This window comes from Thunnus maccoyii, chromosome 22, assembly GCF_910596095.1.
Source record: "Thunnus maccoyii chromosome 22, fThuMac1.1, whole genome shotgun sequence".
In the NCBI taxonomy this organism is placed as follows: Eukaryota; Metazoa; Chordata; class Actinopteri; order Scombriformes; family Scombridae; genus Thunnus; species Thunnus maccoyii.
In genome coordinates this window covers 735175-758437 of record NC_056554.1, presented here as the reverse complement: position 1 = coordinate 758437, position 23263 = coordinate 735175, and the positions used below count along the sequence as shown (strand labels likewise).

Below are 23263 nucleotides of genomic sequence, written 5' to 3'. Positions count from 1 at the left end.
TCCTGTATTCAGACAATCTACGATCACTTTGTCACTTTTTTAAAAACTAAGGGACTATAAGGTTCAATAAGGCTTCCTCCAGTTGATGATTTTTTTTTTTGTTTTTAATTAGGTCAAAAGTCAGTTCTCTGCCTCCAAGTGATTCAAAATGCCTCCAGACTTTTTACAGATACAAGGAAAATTCCGAGCATTCCTGCTGCCTGCACTGGCAAACGCTTCTCTGGTCTCCATTCAGTGGTATTTTAAACACTATTAGTGATGGAAGAGAAGAGGATGCAACCACTCCACATAAATGCACTTTGTACAAACTTTCAAACAGAATATTCGTAACACCCCCATTAACATATACAGCATTCGTCACAACACAGCTGTGTTTAAAGGCTGGTTACATTATCATCATCATCATATAAGAGAATGAGATGATGTAACTGCTTCTGCTTTTACCAAATATTACTGATTTATTTGGAAACCTCAGTGCAACTGAGGTGAACAACATTTAATGCTGTTTTGAGTCAAAATCTGACTTCTATATAAGACAGTCAGTGAGAAATTCAGTGCGGTACAATATTTGAAGCTGCTTTCACCCCTTCATAAACAAAAACTAAAAGTGGCTAATTTTCTATTTTGAAGATCATGTTGAGCTTATATGTTATTTCTCTCCAGTTGTGCTGCTTAACTAAAGGTATCAAAAGAGAAAAAATATGCAATAATTCCTACAAGTGGTGGGTGGTGGTTGCACATAGAACGTAGCTTCTCAAAATTCTTTCCCTCATCGTGGGGTTACTGTAACTGAATGAACTAAAGTCACTTTTTGAAGTACTGGTGACTGTAGCTGGCCAACTAAAAACATTTTTGACAGAGCTAAGCTAAACACAGACCACCAACAAATATTTTTCAGTGTTGAGGCGTCTCTTGGAACTTTTAATGCTTTAGCATTGAAGACTGGAGCCAAAACTATACTAGAGACTCCTGAATGATTTGCTGTTTTTTGACCAGACATGTTTTTACAGCTACTGCTGCTACAACAGCTCTGTAACATGGGTCTTATCTGACAACTTGCAGTCCAGATATTGACCCAACTTCCCTTTTGCAACTTAGTGCGTGCATTTGTGTGGGTGTGTGAGGTGAGACCAAGTCCCCAGGAAGTGCGCCAAGCACAAAGGGCTGATTGAAGGGAGTATGAGAGAGAAAGTCAGTTCAGCTGTGAAGTCAGAGAGAGGGAGTGTGTGTGAGAGACACTCCCGCTGAGCAAATTCAAACCACAGAGAAACAGAAGATTTTCATAGTTTCAAACAACTTTATGCTGTTGGGTGTACAGCAGAGGTCTGTGAGGATTCTTAACAGAGAGGAGGAGAGAAGATTAAAGACACGCAGAGAGAGGAAAAGGAGGGTCAAGTGTCAGAATACAAACTGTGCCAAAGGAAATCTGCAGGAGGAGAAAACGAGGAGCTGACACTCATCTCTGAACACAGCTCTGGACTAAGGTGAGTGTTTTTCTGTTGCTTCTTGGCTTCTGACATGCTAATAGGATCATTCATAGCTGACTCTTATTATTTAATCAGGATAAAGATAATAATCATATCTTGCTTCAATTGTGTGAAGATGTTTATCAACAAGACTAAGGTTCTGTTCACACCTGTCATAAAATGCGCATTGAGATCTGATCACTCAGACCACAGTCTGTATATGGCCACATGCTTTTAGCTGTGTGTATGCAAATATATATATGTCCTGGGCCACATTGAAGGACCACCTCCTCAACTGATGTCCTCTGCGTAAGTGAAAATGCACCAACGTCATCATATTAAAGTGCGAAACAAGAAGAAGAAGCCATAACAGAGAAGGGTCTATTTACAGTCTTGCAGACTTACCCTTTACCTATGCGACACACCCACTTTACTATACATGTTACGTGACACGCCCCCTGACCCCTAACCCTAACCATCCCCCTCATCATGCCTAAATCTAACCAAGTGGGTGTGTCATGTAGTAAAGTGGGTGTGTGGAAATGATATATGTGTTCATTTGCATATGGGGTGGGGAAGTGAGATCCCATCACAAGTGGTCACAAGTGGAAACCCACTTGTGACCACACCTAGCATTGTAATGCTAGGTGTGAACTAACGTAGGGGAGACCAGGGACAGTTGTAACAGTTGTAACTACTTAGAGCTGTCCACTTGTGATCAGATCACCCAAGATGCATGTTAATGCCAGGTGTGAACAGGGCCTAAGTTCATCCAATAATTTTTGAGATATTTTAAAAAAAAAGCTCACGATGGTGCTAGAGGAAAACTCAGTGGATTGCCAAAGTCAGTAGCATTTATCCTCAGGGCACAATGCATATCTGTGTGCCAATCCATCCCGTAGGTCCTGAGACATTTCACAGGATAAATGAAAAGCTGCTGGTGGTGCTAGAGGAAAAAGTCAGAGGATCACCAAAGTCATTAGAATGTATCCTCTAGGGACATTGAATGTCTAGCAAATTTCATGTCAATCCATCTAATAGCTGTGAAGATACATCACTCTGGACCACAAATGTCAACCTCAGGGTGGTTCACCAATGGATCACCAATGTCAATAGGAGTCATCCTCTGAGGAACGTGAATATAACTCATGTCTTTTGAGGTCAAAACAAATATTTTTCACACAAAGTTGAGATTTTGTGCCAGTATTCATTATCTTTCAATTTGAGCACTTCCATCGTTTCAAATAAACCTTCGAACTATTCAAGTATTCAATATATACTTTGTATTTTCATCTTTTTGACAATATATATGGCTGACTCAGTCATTTGGACTAGAGAGGATGTGCTGGGGCATCTGCTTACTCTCAACACTGCCTACTGACACTGCTATTGCACTGATTGCATCACTTTATTTGGTAAATCCATTGTTGGCTCAGTGCAGGAATAAGTTACTGTTTGGGGTGCCAAACAAACTAATTACATAAGTCTTCTGTTCATGTATTAAATGTGTATCATAATTGAAACTTGTTTGCATTGTTGTAATATTTAAATAAAAAGGAGATTGTGCAGAACAGATCATTTGAAAAAATACTGATCACTGAACCCTCTCCTTGCACCAACTGTGCCTTAACATCTTTTGATACACTAACAATTGAAAATGTAACTGAGACCATTACCAAAATGAGTAACTCCTCTGGTTCTGTTGATATCATTCCTACCCACTTCCTTCAAGAAACCCTTGTAATAACCTATTCATCAGTGCTGGATTTATCCAACTCCTCACTTTCATCTGACACATGGAAACTCTGGAACAGGAAAGCGATATCTACTACTTATGTGTGTCCTTGTTGGCAGGTATGATCTGATCCTCTGAAGTTACGAAAACCTGAGTTAAACCCAAAGATAGATGGATAACACACTAATCTCTCTTTGATTGAGGTCATAACGTCAGGCCCTATGTGTGGTGCGTACTTTATTGTTAGTTAGTTTTATGGCCAACAAAGTAGGGTACAACATTCTTGCTGGTGGTTTTGTGTAGCATTTATTTGACTGAAGAGACTCTGTGGGGTTCAGAAGTTACTTGTTGGTTCAACAAAGGACACAGATAAACTAATCACAGTAAATGTCCTCTGCAGTTGTTATGAATGGATATTTCCTCCACAACTCTTCTCTGAAACTTGATGTGATGTGATATATTGAAGTTTCAAATGGCTGTACGTAAATACATTTCCACATAATTATCTTGAATAAAGTAAAAATGTAAGCCTGTCAGGAGTTGTATGGTAGAAAAAAATATTGTTTATACACAATATTTATATTTTACAATATTTATATTATATTCAAGCCCTTGCCAAACGAGTTCACACGATGCTGATTAAGCCTATCACGACCAAATACATCTCTCTGTGTTTCACAGGATACCACAATTTTTATCTGATGTTGGGTTTGACATTCCCACACTAGCTGGATGAATGCATACTGCACATGCTATATGGGATTCACTGGTTTGGGTAATTGAATTAATTGCATATTTTATAGGGAAGTTGCACCATCTAAATAAAATATCAATTGGCAGGGTTTACATTATTAGTGGCTAATGATGTGACCCCGTCTTGAAGACCTTGATTGTTTTAGTTTATATTACGCTAATATGGTGCATTTTCCTAAATAAAGTTGTTTTTAAATATCCACACATTTGCATAAATGTAACTAATGTACAGAAAAACACAGCCAAAAAAGCAAAGTGATGCAATAACATATTAGTGAGAGTACAATAATATGCCATATGATGCATGAAAATAAGTGAGTCATAGCTTGTTAGCCATCGTACAATTCCTTTCACTACTTTTATTCTGAAGGTCAGAGGTCCATATCACAAGTCTGCAAACTGCATCATGATCTTTTCATTAATAAGTAAGACAGTAACACATTTGAAATAAAGATATTTGACTTTGAAGAGCTATTACGTGAACACACGTCCTGCCACAAGTATAAGGGCAGTGATATCTGCTGTTGCAGACCTCTTATCTATTGTTTTCATAAGCTCATTTGCGTCTGTGTGGTTTACACATTTGGTATCTCTGAAATAATATTCAAATTATTACCAGGAAATTATACTCACATCAGCATGTTACTACCGGGCTGAATATCTGACAACTATAGTTTCTTTATGTTGTAATACCTGGGTGATCAAATAGCTTATATGCAATGGCTTAGACTGTAAAAAAAAAAAGTTCATGGGATGTTTCTGACTATAAGTAGTATAAACTAAAAATATTTCCTGGAGAAATATGTACTAGGCTTCCTCAAAGGTATCAACATGTTCATCTTATCTCAATATTAACTCTGAACTTGTTGATGTTGCATGTGATTGGTTGTTTGTTTCAGATGCTCATAGCTAGATTGGTAAACCCAGAGTTAACAAAGCCAGTTGATAACCAGCTTTGCAGGGTTAGGGTTAGGTAAAGCCATTTATCTAGGATGCTCAATGTTAGTGTGATAGTTGAACCTGTGATTCTGACACCATGTTCTTGAATCTGCTGCTATAACAGCCTCCAGTCTTTTGTTTCAGGCTTTTCAGCAGATGTTGGAATCTGGTTGCAGGGATTTGCTCCCATTCAGACACAAGAGCATAAGTGAAGTCCAACACGGATATTGGGTGATGAGGTCTGGCTGGTGTTGGATGGGGTTGAGGTCAGGGTTCTGTGCAGGCCAGTCAAGTTCTTCTACAGCAAACTGAGAAAAACATTTCTTTATGATATCGGCTTTGAGTGTGGAAGCAACAGGAAACCACCTCATTGTCTAAAATTTCATTGTATACAGTAGTATCAAAATTTCCTTATATTGGAAGTAAGGGGCCCACACCAGGAAGCCACAGACAATTATAGTTGGCACTCTGCATTCAGGAAGGGAGTGTTCTCCTGGTGTCCATCACACTGCTAGATAAGCGTGATTTATCACTTCAGAAAGTCCAGTGGCGCTGTGCTTTGTACCAGTCCAGCCAACTCTTGGCATTGTCATGGTGATACTAGGCTTGTGTGCTGCGTCACTGCCATGGAAACCTGCATCATTACGGCAAACAGTTCTTGTTTTGAATTTGCTCCCCTGAGTCAGTTTGGAACTGAAACAAAGGCAAGTGATGTTTAGACATTACATGCTACACAACTTGGCCGTCCTGTTCTGTGAGCATGTGGAGCCTTTGTAGCTGAGCTGTTAATGGATGTTTCCACTTCACAGTAGCAGACTTTATTGGAAAGATAGCATCCTAATGACATGTTGAAAGTCACTGAGCTCTTCAGTACAATCCAATCTACTGTATATGTCAGTCAAGACAATAGCTGTGCCCCAAGATTACACACTAATTCTAAGTAAGTGTTGAGTATGTAGTGTATTCACACTGGAATAGTGACTAAATTAAGTGTACTCAAAACAGTTGGTATGTTGACTATAAAGCCCTTGATTTTTGAGTGTGCTGTTGATATTGTCCCACAGTGCAATGCCCAAAGGAAATCGAGCTACTCACAGCTGGACAGTAAGCAGTAAATAACAATAACAATAACAATAGCAATAGCAATAATGATGCATTTTATTTATAGAGCACTTTTCAGGATACTCAAAGACACTTTACAGTTAAAATAGTAATAATGATAGCGGATGGTGGTAGAACATCTCCAAGAACACCTCATCTACTGAATTTTTGAAGAGACATTTTGCTGTGTTTGTTAGCTTTAACTAGCGGTGGCATTCCGTCGCAGTTTGCTTTTGCACAGTGCTCATATTGCATCATCTCCTGCTAATATGAAATGATGTATTATATTGATTTCTTGTATAATAACTGCAATTAAGAAATGGCAATAGAATTAGTATCAGTGTGTAGTATGGAACTGGGACTAAGCTAATGTATGGCTCCATGCTTGAGTTTACACACCTGTTAGCAATGGCCGTGGCTGAGGCAGCTAAGGATTGTCCACATACTTCTGGATATACAGTGTATGTTGAGTTCCCTTCATAATCCAAGGACCAGAGTATAACAGCCTGTAAAACATAGGCTTCTTTCAATGGTGATCTGATTGAGGTTCATCAGTGCTGATCAGTGAAAACAAGGCATCTGTAGGGACCTGCACGTACCTACAAGTTGTCAGTTGAACCCCCTGTTCATTAACATGCTGTGTGTGTGTATATATATCCTTAGATGGAAGTCTACACTGTAACAGTGGCAACTGGTACATCCGAGTATTCAGGCACCAACAACTACATCTTTGTGACCCTGGTGGGGGAGAGAGGGGAGAGTGAGCGTACCCTGCTGGACAACCCTGGGCTGGACTTCTGTCGAGGAGCAGTAAGTGTGTCGAAGGCAGAGTCATATTTGACAAATAGATTTCAACTGCTTTTACAGTTTTTCTGGACAGATCTTTTGTTTGTCCATGTTGACAATGATATCTGAAAAGATTGGGTGGAATGATATATCTCACAGTTGTGCTCCAACATTTTGAAAATTCTGAGACAGACACTGAGACAGATACAGTATGTCTACTAGAGGTGTTCCATACTTGAACGAATGAATCTTTAACACTAAATTTTGAGTCTTTTTTAGCATTGGAGATCATCTCCTCCTGCAGAGGAAGCCACATTATCTGACTTTCTGATTAAAAACCGCATAACAATCATGATGCAGTAACTCTGTTGCAGATTGATAGCTGCTGAGCTATTTATAACCTTATAAACAGTTTTTGTATAAAACTAGTTTGCACCGGTTTGAATGTAACAGTTAGAACCAGCAACACCCTGAAATTAGGTCAGACTCAACTGAAGGCAGATGCATTGTCTTTATCATCACAGCATTCAGTGATACGATTGCTAACTGCAAAAAACAAACTACGTACTCTGACAACAAATCTTGGACCTGACCTAAATTAAATATTCAAATTGCCATAGCAATTTGATGTCCAGTGGAGCATCCATTATTAATTAAATAAGTAAGTATCCCATCTGATTTGGTCATTCTAGCATTATGGGACAACTTCTATGTGAAGACCAGTGTAACGCCAGTATAGCAAGTATATGTATAGTGGAGCGGACACGATTTCAATGATAGATGCCCACAATTCACATTCCGACATTTAGCCGAACAGAATTAGAGTCCTTCTTTATGAAGGTCACTACTCCAGGAGTTGCTACCTCCAGTGAAGGAGTTCAAGTATCTGACGAAAGATTTGAGGCTAAGCGAAGGTAAGATGGAGCTGCAGTGTGCCAGATTGTTGTAGTGAAGAGTGTGCTAAGCCTAAAGGTGAAACTATTGATTTGCTGGTCAATCTATGTTCAACTCCTTGCCAATGGTCATGAACTCAACCGAAAGAATGAGATCTCAGATAAGCAGGGTGTCCAGTCTCCCACCTAGAAAGTGTGTGACTTGCCCAGTCGTCTGGAAAGAGTGAAACCACTGCTCCTTCATGTCAAAAGGAGCCAGCCAAAGTTCAGGCAACTGATAAGATGCCTCCTGTATGCCTCCCTTTAGAAGTTTTTCTGGGCTCATCTAGGAGGAGACTGGGGGATAAATAGTAGAGTCTGGATTGATGGTTGGAGAGGAGAGGAGGGCCAGAAGTTGTAAAGTTGTATATCATACAGGGCACACAGAGACCTTTGAATGCTGTAGTGTTTGTCTATGTTTATATGTATTACTGCTGTTAATGCTTGCAATGATGATTTTTATCTTTGTCATTTCCTTCCTCCATCCCCCATCCCCCCGTTTCTATCAGGTGGATCAGTACAAGGTGAACAGCCCTTCTCCTTTAGGCTCCCTGCTACTGGTCAGACTGGAGAAACAGAAATACTGGGTGGAAGATAACTGGTTCTGCCGCTATGTCACTGTGGAACTTCCAGGTGGAGACAAAGTGCTGACTTTTCCATGTTACCGCTGGCTTATAGGAGACATAAAGCTGGAAATAAGAGAAGGAACAGGTAGGGAAGATTCTAGACATTTGGAATAAGCTGCTTATGGTCAGCTGTAAAGGTACACTCAAGGTGCTTTTGAGCAAGGCAGTCAACCCCAACTGATCCAGTACACTGCTTAGTGGCAGACTAGTTATCCTAAGCAGCTGCTCTTACACTGTGTCAAATGAAGGCATTGTGACATTCAAATTTCTCAACAGTGAAGCATCAGCCATCAGGTTCTGTTTTTTTTTGCTGGCACAAGGCTGGGCACATGCAAATCCTGTGGACTGATCATTCTTTCTGTGTTGTATTGTTTTGTCCACCTGTATCTTTTATGAAAGTACTGCAAACTGAGTGACAAAGTTTTGCAATGCTAACTTTTTAAATAATTATTTCTTTCTACAATATCTTCACATGACAACTACAGTATGGTTAAGGTAGGGGAAGATCATTATTATGAGTTAGGTAATAATGGTATAGATTTGATAATTCAAACACTTGGTATGAGAAAGGGTCAGGGTGAGGGGTTGGAGGGGACACATAGAAGACATTCCTCATGTGAGACTTGAATGTGCTACACACCCATCAATCTCCACACCCTTACTTTCTCTCCTTGTCTACTTAAAGACATATTACTTTCTGCATTGGCACTACATGTTGGCATCAGACATAAATCATGGCCTATGGAATCCACCAATATGAAGGTCATTTCTAGGTTACTGGGCTGAGATTTCGGGACTACTGAGCTTCATCATCACTGCCAATTTCCTGCTCTGTTACCCCATGTACACCTTGCATTAACATGCATCAGTATCTGGATATCCTATCTGGAGAAAGACGCCAATGCAAGCAGAACAATTTGTGGTCAGAATGTGATCTGAAAGTGATCTGACTCACACTGTGATCTGATCTCAGTCAGGTGTAAATAGAATCTGTACAGTATGACTGCATTCTTAAGCGGTCATATCTGCACAACAAGTCAAAAGGTCAACTGACTCTGCCTCCCACTGGCTTAAGCTGGCCAGCAAAAGCTACAAATAGTGGCAGTAGCAGGTCTTTCCTATCAAAAAGTGATTTAAAAGTGAATGATGTCCGCCAATGGCACTGCTTTCCTTAACCTGGGATGTGCCATGTTTGTTGACAAGTCTACCAACCTGACTAACCGATCTACATATTGAGATCTGATGACAATGTGGTCAGAATGGAGATAATGAGAACACTTATTAATACCAAATATAAATGCCAAGGCCTGTGGATCAGATGTCATTATCTAGATCAAACCAGAGAGGTCTGTATCTTCATGCACAAAGGCTGGAATGCTGGGATTGCTATGACTGCTTTCCATTTCCATTTCCATGAAATTTGTTAAAGATATTCAGGGTTCCGCTGATGTTTCATCAATGGCCAACATCAGAGAGCATCTAAGAGGAAGACTCATGTTATAACTTTATGACTTAAAAGTAAATAAAAGAAATCTGAAATACTTTAAATTTCAAATTAAAGACAGAGGCCAATTTTATACTAAGCAACTTCACATGAAAATAAAAGCAACTACTAACCAACTAATACTTGTCAAGGTGTTGTATTTTCCACACAGAGGCAAACATGACAAAAAGTTTAAACCCTAAAGTCAACACTAATTAGCGAGTAGATTCTCTACCCACACCTCTACCCCTCCTCTCTGTAGGACCCTCCAAAACCTTGGGGCTGTGGGCATGAGACCCTGTAGGTCTGTACTATTGCTAAAGATGGACTTTCCTGTCTCTCTCTCTGTCATGTCTCCTTAGCTAGGACACTGAGGGATGACTCCTTACCTCTGCTGTTGGCACACAGACAGACAGAGCTGCAGGACAGACAGAAGACTTACAGGTCGAATACACACACAATAAAAACACATAGACACAGCTTCACATTTGTATAGATATTTGTATGATATTGTTTGGGCGTGTCTGTCAGATGGGTGACGTGGGCTCCAGGGATTCCCAGATGCATCGATGCTAAAACAGAAGCAGATTTACCCCAAGATGTCCGCTTTGACAATGAGAAGAGGAGTGACTTTGAACATTCCCTACACTATGCGTAGGTGGTGTGCACACACACACACAGACACACACACACACACACACACACATACACACACACACACACACACACACACAGTCGTGTTTCCATCACTTCAGAAGACTTAAGAGACCTAGCCACTTAACCACTATTTGTCTAACCCTAACCCCAACCCTAACCATACCTTAACTTTAAACCAGGTCTTCACCCTAAAATTTAATATTTAACTTTATGGGGACTTGATTTTTGTCCCAAATAAAATGGTAAAACTGATGAAAGAACATTTTTTAAGGGGATGACAGTGGAGTTCATGTATGTAACTGTATAATCACACCTGTATAAACATAAATTACGCATGCAACCTTCCTTATCATCAGCTTGCTGGAGTTGTCACTGAAAAAGATGGCCATCAGGTTTGGGAAGTCCTGGAATGACCTGGATGATTTTAAACGGATCTTCTGGAAGCTGAGAAGTCCCATTGCTGGTGGGTAAATACATACACAGACACACATCCGCTCTGTCAGTCTGCAAGTTTTTCTGTGCTCTTTATCGCTTGTCACTGGTTGATTTGGTGACACCTGTGGTTTCATACTACAGCAAACACACGTTGAGCAGCTGCATTGTCAGAAATACAACAGAAGCACAACAACAGATTTTTGATTAACGTTGTCAAGGCTAACATCTGTGACAAATACATTCTGTTTTCTGTGGCTTGCTCACAAAAAAAGTCACACCATGTTTTACCAGTTGAATGTGAAGCAGCAACAGTAGGATTAGCACTAAATTGATACAGTTCTGATACGGCTGTAGGAGAGTGAACAGTAAACAGCAAGGTTGATATTAGTGAGCTCAAATAACAAACCCCAAGATTACATGCTGCATCATTTCCTACCAATCCCTCATGTGTGAGTGCAGTTTCAATCCAGAGTGAGAATGGTGGACCCTGCTACTAACTATCAAAAATAACACATAAAGAGGTAATTGCAAAATATATATACATTTAATGGTTATTGCTGAAAAATAGTATCAAAATGAGGTCTGATTTCATGAAAATATTAAGGATTAAAACTGTAAAGCCTCGATGAGTACATTTTTTTTATGAGATTATAGCATTTTCACATTAAATTATTCTGATGGCATTTAGTTTTTATTAATAGACAAATGAGAAAATCCTAATGAGAACTGGTGCAGAACTTCTCTCTCAACCTATCTTTTTTCATTTGTCCCACAACCACTTCTGTCACTTTTCATGTAAACAACACATGCAACAACATGAGGAGAGACTGTGTGAAAGTGTGCACCATTATCCTCACTTTTGCCTTTAGATGTGGTCGGATGAATTGTCATACAGCCTAGTTCATTTGCAGCACACTGAGGCCTTTAGACCTTTGCGACACCAAAACCCAGAGTTAGCTGTCTAAACCACTAAATATATTTTCTTGTGTGTTTTTGGCAAACCAATCACACCTTTTGAGTCTGCAGGATTCTTTACATTGACAGAACAAGGGGCCAAGTTAACAGTTAATTTACTATTTAATCCCTGTACTTCCTCTGTGAGGTGGTTGAGCAGCTAAAAACATTTGGCCAAAGCAGACGGGAACAGTGTTGGTTGAAAGCCATCGCTACAATCAAAGACGGAGCTACACCTGCCCTACTTCCTGGGCTAGCTTCTGTTCCAAAAGCCTCTATTACACAATGAGTTTTCCCAAAGAGGGTATCTATGACCAGGCTGTCTTGAGATGTAATATGAGTCTAAGACATAGAGCTTGTATCAAATCCCCATGGGAGGTGCTGCTGTTCAGTGCTAACAAAATAACTATTATCTTTGTTAATATAACAGGCTGCCTTAACATTACTGGCATGTACAGTCTATACACATTTCTCTTTAAGACAGAAGCCACTAGTGTTGATTACTCACCGAGTATGACATATGTGTTTGACTCAGAGTACTGTATGGAGCATTGGAAAGAGGACTGGTTCTTTGGATACCAGTGTCTGAATGGCTCCAACCCAAGAATGATCCAGAGGTGCAAGACGCTGCCAGGAAACTTCCCTGTCACACCAGACATGGTGCAGAGCTCCCTGCCTCCCAGGACCAACCTGAACAAAGAGCTAAAGGTGGAGAAATACTCTACATCTGTCTGTATACTCTGTGCAGGCTTTGATGGGACACCACAAATGTAGCAGTTCATGGAGATCAACTTCTGAATTGTCTGTGTGATTTCTGTTTGGAAAGTGTTCATTCATCTTATACTCTCCTCCTTCCAGCAGTAGAAAGTAACTAAGTGCATTTACTCAAGTACTGTACTTTAGTGCAATCTTGAGGTACTTGTACTTTACTTGAGCATTTCCATTTGATGCTACTTTATACTTCCAGTCCACTACATTTCAAAGGGAAATATTGCACTTTCTACTCCACTACATTTATTTGACAGCTTTAATTACTTTTTCAGATGAAGATTTGACACAATGGATAATATAACAAGCTTTTAAAATACAACACATTGTTAAAGATGAAACCAGTGGTTTCCAACCTTTTTGGCTTTTGATGTCTTACAAAAAGCAGTGTGTAGTCGGGGTCACATTTCACATGTCTATGAGTTGTTAACAGCTCCACCAAATAGTGATTTTCCCTCTAAACTTCTCACATGCTTTCATTTCAATAAATGTTCAAAGGATCCAATATTTCAGCAAAAATCAAAGATTAGAGAAAAAGTCAAAAAACTGAAAACAGATTTGTGTATCAGAACTTTGTTTTTTCTTCTTTCCTCTCCCATTAATCATCTCACGACCCCTCAGATTTATCTGCTGACACTTTGGAGGGGCCCGACCCCTAGGTTGGGAACCACTGGACTAAACTAACTAACTGTATGTAAAGTAGTTGAAACTAGCTCCACCTCCAGCAGCTACAACAGTAACATGCTGCTCTAACACTGATGCTTCAGTATTAATAATCTAATGATGTCATATATAATAATATATCAGTCAGAGGGACCAAACCATTTTTATTTTAAGGTCCAAAGCACACCGCTGCCCAATGGTGTGCATATGTACAACGCCCACACCAGTGGTTAGGCACATGTCACTTTGCTCCTCTGTCCTATTTCCAGCGTTGCCGCCCCTGGAGAAACACATTTTTTTCCAAGCTGTTTTGCACATCAATACAATGTTTGCCCAACTATAGACGTTAGTTTGTTGCTTGCTTTTCACTGTAGTTTCAACTATTTCACTTGTGCTTCTATACAAGGCAAAAATGTATTGGTGGCTGATCAGCTGCTTTCAAAACATGATTTCAAGGCTCAGAATAGTATTATTTTTCAAGTTATTAATCAAAAATGGACAACCACAATAGGCGACTCACTCATGGCATTTTGTTGTCCCACTTTGTACTCATAGAACTGGAGTTACATCCAGGTAACTACTATCACTTGATGAGCGACATATGATGCGCTGCAGTGCGGCAGTGTGTTTTCAGCTTAATACTTTACTACATCTTGCTGCTAATACTTATGTAGGCTACTTCTATACATATGGGATTTTTCATGCAGGACTTGTACTTGTAATGGGATATTTTTACATTGCTGGATTGGTACCTTTACTGAGGTAAAGGATCTGAGTACTTCTTCCATCACTGTTTCCTTCACTGTCCTCACTTCTTCTCATTGATCGATTCCTCTCCCATCCAGGCAGGGAACATCTTCTTGTTGGACTATGCCATCGTTGATGGGATTCCCACCAACACAATCAGGGGAAAACCTCAGTACATCGCTGCTCCCCTGTGTCTGCTTTACCAACATCCAGACCAAGGACTCATACCTATTGCGATACAGGTAGATGTAAACACAGAAACTGTAATGAAAATCTGAGACTATTGCTTGACAACTTTTTATGAAAGTTTGACCATACAGAAGGAAAATCCATTTTATGAACATCTGAAAAATCTGTCTGGCTGAACTAACTAGCAGGTTTGCTTCCGTAAATGAAAACCTGAGAATACTGAATGAAAATCTGAGAACATTTTATTAATGTCTGAAAATACTTAATGGATATTGAGAATACAAAATGAACGTCAGAATGGCTGCATAGATGACGTTTTTTTTTTTAAAATGACACACTCCCCTGGGTTGCAGATAGTGGAAGAACAGAGAAAACAAAACTGGTGACTGATATCTGAGCTTCATATGGTCTGGGAGGTTCTAGATATGGAACAGTAACAGTTTCCCCTCCTCATCTCCAGCTTGGACAGACTCCAGGCCTGGACACGCCCATGTTCCTGCCCAGAGACCCACCCCTGGCCTGGGTAATGGCTAAGTTGTGGGTACGTCACTCTGAGTTCCAGGTGTTCCAGGTGCTGTCTCACCTGCTCAGGACTCACCTGGTCATAGAGGTGTTTTGTGTGGCGACTCTTAGACAGCTGCCTGCTGTACACCCTATATATAAGGTAAACATACACACACACACAATATTATTCATAACTGTATTTTTCTGTTGGAAAATTTCATCCATGATGTCTGTGGGGACAAAGTTGAGCAGAGTTATTGTAAGTTTATATTTGTGTGAAAGAGAACCAGACCTGTACTTATTTACAATCTTATATTAATCATGTCTTTATTTCTACTTCTCCTACTACTACTGCTTAATGCAAACTCAACACTCCCTCCATGTTGACTTGTTGTCTTGACAAACTGTATAATGTACATTTCCCCAGCACCTGTTCCATTGGTACAGCAACAGACTCATGTTGCACTCACCACTCTGCGCTCTCACTTTCTCTTTTCAACACATACTATTTTTCATTCACTCTTTATTTTAAGTCCCTTCCACTTTGCAGTTTTTTGCTTTTTTGTTGAGCTACAATCAGTCTAACACTTCCTGTTAAGATGTTTCAATTAAAAGACTTCCACCTTCTCAAAGGATACACAGTATTCCTTGACTGGCTTTATGTGCAGAAGTGTTGAGTTCACATTGGAACATTTTCTAATCTGGCGCCTCTATCAGCAGTAATCAGCAAGACAACATCATGTGTATGTGCTTTTCAAAACCTGTTACACATCATTGTTAAAAACATTGATGTTTTATGATGTGACAACGCTGTGGTTAAGGTTTAGTTGGGTTTAGGCACAAAAACCACTTGGTTAGGTTTAGGGAAAAAAACATTGTTAGGGTTAGGGTTAGGGTTAAGTGGACAATCATAGTTACAGTTTTTAAAATACTGTCCCGACTTGCAGTTGGAAACAGCAAACAAACAGCGGTCTCTTGTGGCAAAGTCCACTGTTGGATTAATGCCTCCATCCACCTCTCCTCCTCTGAATCAAGAGTAGTGCTATGATTTGAGACTCTACTTGACTATTTGCATACTGGCTTTTATTTGAGAATTTGTGCTAATTTGGTTTAATGTTACTTTATCAAGCTGTAGCCAACACAGACATGTTGTACCCTGAATCATTTTGTGTGTCTCCCTGCTGCAGCTCCTGGCTCCTCATCTGCGCTACACCCTAGAGATCAACTGTAGGGGGCGCACTCAGCTCATCTCAGCTAACGGCATCTTCAAACGGGTTTGTCAGGCTTTTCAAATTAATGTGGGCTTGATGTACTTTGCCAGAAACTGTTATAGTGACCAGGCTCTCCATTTTGCCTCTCTCTCTGAAAAGAAATGAAAAACAAGTTCTGTTGATGGGTGCGATGTTAATGGTGATGGTCATGTTTGTGTGTAGGTTGTGTCTACAGGCGGTGATGGTCTGTTGATTCTGGCTCAGAGGGAGTACAAGGAGCTGACCTACCGCTCCCTCCACCCCTGCCACGACTTCACTGACAGAGGAGTTTCCCACCTCCCAAACTATTTTTACAAGGAACATGGCCTGATGCTGTGGGACGCCATACACAGGTTGCTCATTCTAGCATGGTGCTGGGTGTGCTTTATTCTGAAAAAGACCAAAGGATTTAGGAGATTTAAAGTCACAGTGAAACAGAAATGAATGTCAGTAATGTGATAAATTTCTCAGTGAAATGGAATATGTAGGTGGGGTATAACTGGTAGGGGGATTTAAAACTTCAATTTAGAGTATTAAATTGTATGAAATAGTTTTCAGTGTGCAAACCAATATCTAGCAGATCTGGATATGTCTTTAGGGGACTAGTGAGCTAGTAAGGGTTTATGTAATGCCTCTGAAAAAGTGAATACAGAACACAGATAACGGTTTCTGTTTCTATTCACCAATAATTTGTTTGAAAGATTGAGAGAGGTCATATTCATTCCATAAATATACAGTAGCTTGGACATGAATTTCCATACTCAGTGAAAATGGCATATTATCAGTGAGAAGAGAATTGTGGCATATAAGTGCCATTTTAAGATTTAGTCGAGTGTTTTCCAACCTTTCACCAGATGGAGAGAAGAAGGGAAAATTGGTTCTGGACATAATTTGGCTATTTTCATAGAAATGAGAGTAAAGTACATTTTGTCATCAATGAGGGTTACCTAAATTTCTCTTCAACTGACCGCCAGGATACAACCACACCTGATTACACTACATCGTTTTATACAGGGCTCCTTACCTTTCCATGTAACATTTTAAAATGTGTTATACTGCGGTAACTGATAATGGAGAAAGGGTTATCAGTGAGGAATAAAAAGACGTCCAAAGTCCAAAGTGTGTGTGTCCAAAGTCAGGTGGCCAAAAGAACAGTGAAACATGTTTTTCTTGTTGTAATCATTCCTCCTGTTCATACTGACCATTAGAAGATTCCTTCATAATGCAATTACAATGTAAGTGATGGTGGACAAAATCCATAGTCCTCCTTCTGTGCAAAAATATATTTAAGAGTTTATCTGAAGCTAATATGAAGCTGATCATTGATTTTGTATTCAAGATAATGTGATTGAATTTAATTTGTACATTATTTTCTTTCAATTGTAGAAAATGAAACCACTCACCACCTTACTCTGACTGAAGTAGAGGAGAATAAATGCTTTGAAATGGAACCTGCTGACGGCTTTTCCTGTGTTCATATCCATTAAGTCAAGTCCAGTGTATTCCTACAGTTACCATCTTTTTAGTGCCAAAGTCCCTCTTTTTGTCACTATATTTCCACCGCAGCTCAACAGGGAAACACTGTCTAAGGAAACACAAAGGGAGGGAATTTGATGCTAAAAAGACTGTAAATGTGGCAGATATCCACTTGATATGACTAACTCAGTCTGCTGAAGCCTCATATAAGCTTCAGATAAACTTTTAAATGCAAATTACTCTGTGGACACTGTGGATTTTGGCCCCCATGAAAGCACATGAGAAGGGGCTCTCTTAATAGCCAGTATGAATGGATGGAATGATTACCCCTTTGAATGTTCATATGTGCAACTGACTGTTGTTTTAAGACACAATTGAACCTATCCTTTAAGAGGTACAGAGCTCCCTGAAATCCTGAGAGATAATCTATGTTTTTTGTGCATGTTGTAATCTTTTAGAACGGGTCTGTAGGTATGCAGGTTTGACAAATGGTCAAAATCTGAGACAACTGGTTATAGACAGGTATGCCTTGAAAATGTTTGAATGCTGTAGAATATGTTGGTTATACCCAGATACTTTAATGAAGGAAGAGCAATCTCAGCAGTCAGTCATATTTAAAAGCCACAAAGACTCCAGGCAATTTTACAACTGGATAAAAAGAAAACTGTTGTGTGTGCGTAAAGAGATATTTAGTTTGAGGTGTTGGTGAAGGTGATGGGATGCACAGATTTAGTTCAGTTTATACAGCAAACAAAAGTGTTAAACAGAGGCAGCCCTGATGGGTGCCTGGAAATGTGGAAAAGTGACTGTAATGAAGACTGTGAACACATTGGAAAAAATAACTTTTATGGGAGGCAGAGCCTTCAGCTATCAGGCTCCTCTTCTATGGAACCATCTACCGGATTCAGTCCGGGGTGCAGACACCCTCTCTATGTTTAAGAGTAGGCTTAAAACTTTCCTTTTTGATAAAGCTTATAGTTAGGGCCGACCAGGCTCGCCTGGATCAGCCCTTAGTTATGCTGCTATAGGCCTAGACTACTGGGGGACTTCCCATGATGCACTGAGCTCCTCTCTCCTCCTCCTCCTCTCCATCTGTATGCATTCATGTAACAGCAATGCATGTCACTAACTTTGCTTCTTCCCCGGAGTTTTTTGTGCTTTCTCATCTCACAGAAAAACCTGACTCCCGGGCCGAACCTTCGCGGTCCTTCACAGTTCTGATGGCATCCTTCCCTGGCTGTTGCTGCTTGTGCTTGTTGTTGTTTGTTGTTGTCATTGTTTTTCTTCTGTCCCCCCTCCCCCTTTCCCTCTCTCTTTCTCTCTCTCAACCCAACCGGTCAAAGCAGATGGCCGCCCACCAAGAGCCGGGGTCTGCTTGAGGTTTCTACCCGTTAAAGGGGAGTTTTTCCTTACCGCTGTCGCCAAGTGCTTGCTCATGGGGGAATTGTTGGGTCTCTGTAAACGGTCTTGACCTGCTCTATGTGAAAAGTGCCTTGAGATGACTTCTGTTGTGATATGGCGCTATATAAATAAAGATTGATTGATTGATTGATTGATCATATTAATAACATTTGTACCTGGCCAAATTGCTTTAGAAGTGATAATGGTCAGTGCCCAGTCTTTATTTGGCTTAGGTGGCTGTGTATTAATATCTGAATGTATATTAACCTTTATCTGAAAAACATACAATCGTAAGCTTTCCCAGTAGGTCCCCAAATGTAGCCATGTACCCTGATTCCACTTTTGTAATATAATTGGTGCATTTAGAGCCTTCACCTCCTCATCTGAGAGGGTTGGAGGATTGAGATTTTGAACTGTTTACATCAAGTTCTATCAAAAGAGATTTCAGGATAAAAAGAGTATGATAAGATCTAGGAAAGATCAGTAAAACGCATTGAGCGATGTCAGCCTCATTACAATGTGCTTTGGTCTGCATGCTCTTCTGCATTTCAGTATGTTGGGCTAAGCCAAAGTCACCAAATTCTGAAATGTTTGCATTGTACACAATAGGTTAATTTAAGGCTCAGAGTTAATTTATGGCTATTGGTTTGAGGGAATGTATTCTGTAATTTTAGGGCACCATTAAGGACAAGATGACTTTGAGTAATAACTCTAACTGTGACTCTTCCTTCAGTTTTGTCTCAGATATGGTTGGATTGTTCTACCAGTCAGACCATGATGTGCAGGAAGACCTGGAGCTCCAAGCCTGGATCAGAGACATAACACAAGAAGGCTTCACAGAGCTCCCCAACTTTGGTCAGTTTCAACTGCAACACCCAACAGAGAGTGGACTAGTCCAAGTGGACTTATAATCATCCTTTAAAAAAAGGAATAGTTTATATTTGGGGAAATATTTTTATTTGCTTTCTTTTCTGGAAGTGAGTGTGTTCTCCAGAGCTGGAGTCAGGATGTGGTTAGCTTCTTAGCATAAAGACTGGAAGCAGGGAGAAAAGGCTAGCTTGGTTCTGTCCAAAGTCCAAAAAGTACACCTTCAGACACCTTTAAAGTTCACTACTCCACATTTCCTATCATGTTTGTTTAATCTATACACAAACAAAAATGAATTCTGTTTATAGGAGTGAAAGCAATCGCACACTTCATTCACCATCACACAGCCTGCAGCATTTCTCACAATAATAAAACAATAATATAATAAACCAGGGCAAACAAAGAATGGTTCTAACCCCATCTGGGTTTGAACCTTAACTATTTGTGTTTGTAGGGGAGTTATGAGTTGGAACTAGCAGGAACCGCCTCCAGTCTTTATGCTAAACTAAGCTAACCACATCATTAGTGACAACCTGAAACCACTCACACACACATTACTGTCAGCAGAAGAGATGATTTACCGCTTGTGTGTGTCTTACACTCATATTTCAGGTCTGTCCAGTAAGCTCAGCACCAGAGAGGAACTCAACACTCTGCTGGCCATCGCCATTTTCACCAGTACAGCCCAGCATGCTGCTACTAACAACGGACAGGTGCGTAACACTCACACACTGCGAATTATGGTTGCAGACATGCTGAAAGCTCCCAGCTCAGTGTTGACGGTTTGAAACTCAACTGTCCACTCTTCTTACTTTCAGAACATCATGAATTAACTAGAATTTTTTAAAATTTAGGATGGAATTGGCTCATCATGAACATTCAGCACCCACCACAGGGCGTTAACCCGTTCTTTCCATGTTATTGTTTAGTTTGACTGGTGTGCCTGGGTACCCAACACACCTTGCACTATGAGACACCCCCCACCAACAGACAAGGATTCCATTACGATGGAGATGATCATGGCCACTCTTCCTGATGTCAGCCAGTCCTGCGTGCAGATGGCGATCACATGGCATCTGGGACGTGCACAACCAGATGCAGTAAGTCCATCTCTGTTTGCTTTGTAAAGCTGAGGACTCCAAAATCTGACTTTAATAAGCTGATATCACTGATAATTTACCAAATTATTGTATTTTTTAATTATTTTTTTTTTACCCCCTGTGATTTTTTATTCAAGCAGATAGTTTTGGCTTTATTGTTTCCAGGTTTTCAGATATGTGTCTCATTCTGCATCCACAAAATGCAATTCAATTTTTATTTATATTGCGCCAAATTATAACAGAAGTTATCTCAGGGCACTTTTCACAGAGAGCAGGCCTAGACTGTACTCCACAAAACAATGGAGGTGAATGGACTTTCATTTGTGGTGCTCACTGTATAGAAAAACGATGAAAAAGAAAATCAGCGATGTGTCTTTCCAAGGTCCCTATAAATTTTAATAATCCACAGAACAGTCTGTTTTCATACATACTATCCTTCAGTATAAAGAAGTCCCTATGACAAATGTGAGGTCTGCATGTTATCAGTAAAATAAGTACAGACACAGAGCACAGATATAAATATTGAAGTGCACTGTGGTTGTATAAACATGCAAGTGACAATATGAACATGTTAAGAAGAAAATATGAATGAGATGAATGGCTGAGAGTGTGGATTAACCCAGCTGGGCCCTTGAGCAAAAATGACGTGCAAAAATATGATCTTAAACACTGAGGGTATAAAAGTACATCTAGTGTTTGACTAGGGTCCTATCTACACTCACCAAGCACTTTATTAGGAACACCTAAGCAATCCACTTCAACAGCTCTGCCATAAATTCCACTTTAATGAAGCTTATACATTTTGTGTTTTTTGTTAACATTACCAGAAAGGTGATTATTCTACTTTATGTTCATTATTAGAGTGGATTATATTGAAAAGTGTTCTCCATTAACGTACATGATGTCACACACATCACATGTTACATTAGTTTTGTTTTACTGGCTTCATGTTTTCCTCTGCCTAGATTCCTTTAGGCCAATACACAGAGGAGTACTTCACTGAAGGGCAGGCCCAGGAGGTGATTGACAGGTTCAGAAAGGAGCTGAAGGAGATCGAGGGCCACATCCTGAGTCAGAATGAAGGACTGGAGCTTCAGTACCTTTTCTTGCTGCCCAGCCGCATAGAAAACAGCATCACTATATAGAAATACTAACAGACTGTCCAGTACAAGCTTCACTTTTTGTTTTGTTTGTACATTAAATTATTTTTTGTTTTTCAGGAAATGGCTCGTAAATCTATTTTAATGGAGCGTCATCAAAATATACTTCATTGCATGGACAGATGATCATATATTACATTTTTTGTTCTGTATAATTACATCTGCAACTGGATGAGTGAAACTTTCAGTTTTCTTTGTGAAATTCCAGCTGACACAATATCCACACATAAAGTTCCTAACAGGCATGTCACTGGTGACCAGTTTAATGCATTGTGGATATGTGGACCTGCTTTGACAATCCTGTCTTTAACATTCCTCCTGCTGTAAAAAGTAACCATTAGTTTTGTTATTAACATTTTCCAGTTGTGGATCTCATTGCAGATTGTGCCAAATCTCTCCATCCTCTTCAGTTTGTTGTTTTCATGTAGTCTCACAAATCCTCTTCAGCCTTTTAAACTGACTGAGAGGTAAGAGTTTTTAAAGAAGGTGGATGGAAACTGATTGCAATTTTAACAGCTTTGATGTCAAGGTCATTTTCTTTGATTTTGATTTAATTATTGTTCTTCTTACTTTCTTTTACCATGTATTATAATTTCAACATTTTCCAGAGCTATCAGGAGGGAGCCTGTCCACTTTGGGATGGGTAATGGGCATGAAATACTGTGGAAAATTTTTCTGGTTTGGTGAATTAAGGCTTCCTCTGCTATGTCATTCATATTAACACGGATCATAACCTCTATTAGAGACTGTAAAGAGGACCTCAAAACTGCATCTATGAGTGAATGTTTTAAAGAAAGAAAGAAATATGAAAAAGTTCAAGTGCACTTGTTGGTACTTTATTTATTAGCAAAAATGTTTTGTCTATAATTAATTAGACAATGTTTCATTTATAACTCAGTGTAACCTGAATGTCCACCTGAAGCAGTTTGGTTGTGTCCACTGATAACAGCTGGACACATGGAGTGAAGTACATGTGTTGGAATCAGTACACAAGGTCAACCATCACAGGAGCCAGGCATTAGCTTGACATGTCCACCACAGCACCTTTCACTGGACTGTAAATGTAACTGAACCCTGAAACATACTTTTCTATGGAAATGCTGTAGAAATAGAATATTTATCCACAAAAAAGTCATTTTTTCAATCTTAAGAAAAGCAGAGCATGCAAAAGAGCAGCACCTGAACTGAGTGTAAGACACTCCACTAGAATGACTGATCTGCTTCAGCAGCTGCAGCACAGCTGGATCACATCTGGTGGACATTAGACAAAA

The 23263-nt window shown here is 39.8% G+C and overlaps 1 protein-coding gene across 2 annotated transcripts; it reads left to right on the top strand.

The window, feature by feature from the left end:
• Nucleotides 1-1200: 1200 nt before the first annotated feature.
• Nucleotides 1201-22793, top strand: alox12 (arachidonate 12-lipoxygenase). Of its 2 annotated transcripts, none has more exons than XM_042401033.1 (15): nt 1201-1484; nt 6658-6804; nt 8222-8423; nt 10184-10265; nt 10353-10475; nt 10835-10941; nt 12403-12575; nt 14144-14287; nt 14695-14898; nt 15926-16012; nt 16172-16341; nt 19599-19720; nt 20345-20445; nt 20662-20832; nt 21798-22793. In XM_042401033.1, exons 2-15 carry the CDS (start codon nt 6658-6660, stop codon nt 21975-21977), a joined length of 2013 nt encoding a protein of 670 aa, XP_042256967.1. In that variant the 5' UTR covers nt 1201-1484; the 3' UTR covers nt 21978-22793. The 2 variants fall into 2 exon arrangements, with proteins under 2 accessions (XP_042256967.1, XP_042256966.1); XM_042401032.1 differs by lacking the exon at nt 1201-1484 and adding an exon at nt 5973-5997.
• The last annotated feature ends 470 nt before the right edge of the window (nt 22794-23263 follow it).

Excerpts from the sequence above, each read along its gene's own strand:
- alox12 (XM_042401033.1), top strand. The coding sequence starts at position 6,658 with ATGGAAGTCTACACTGTAACAGTGGCAACTGGTACATCCGAGTATTCA. Across the intron at positions 10,266-10,352 it reads GACAGACAGAAGACTTACAG|ATGGGTGACGTGGGCTCCAG; the intron begins GTCGAATACACA and ends CGTGTCTGTCAG. Across the intron at positions 14,899-15,925 it reads CTGTACACCCTATATATAAG|CTCCTGGCTCCTCATCTGCG; the intron begins GTAAACATACAC and ends TCCCTGCTGCAG.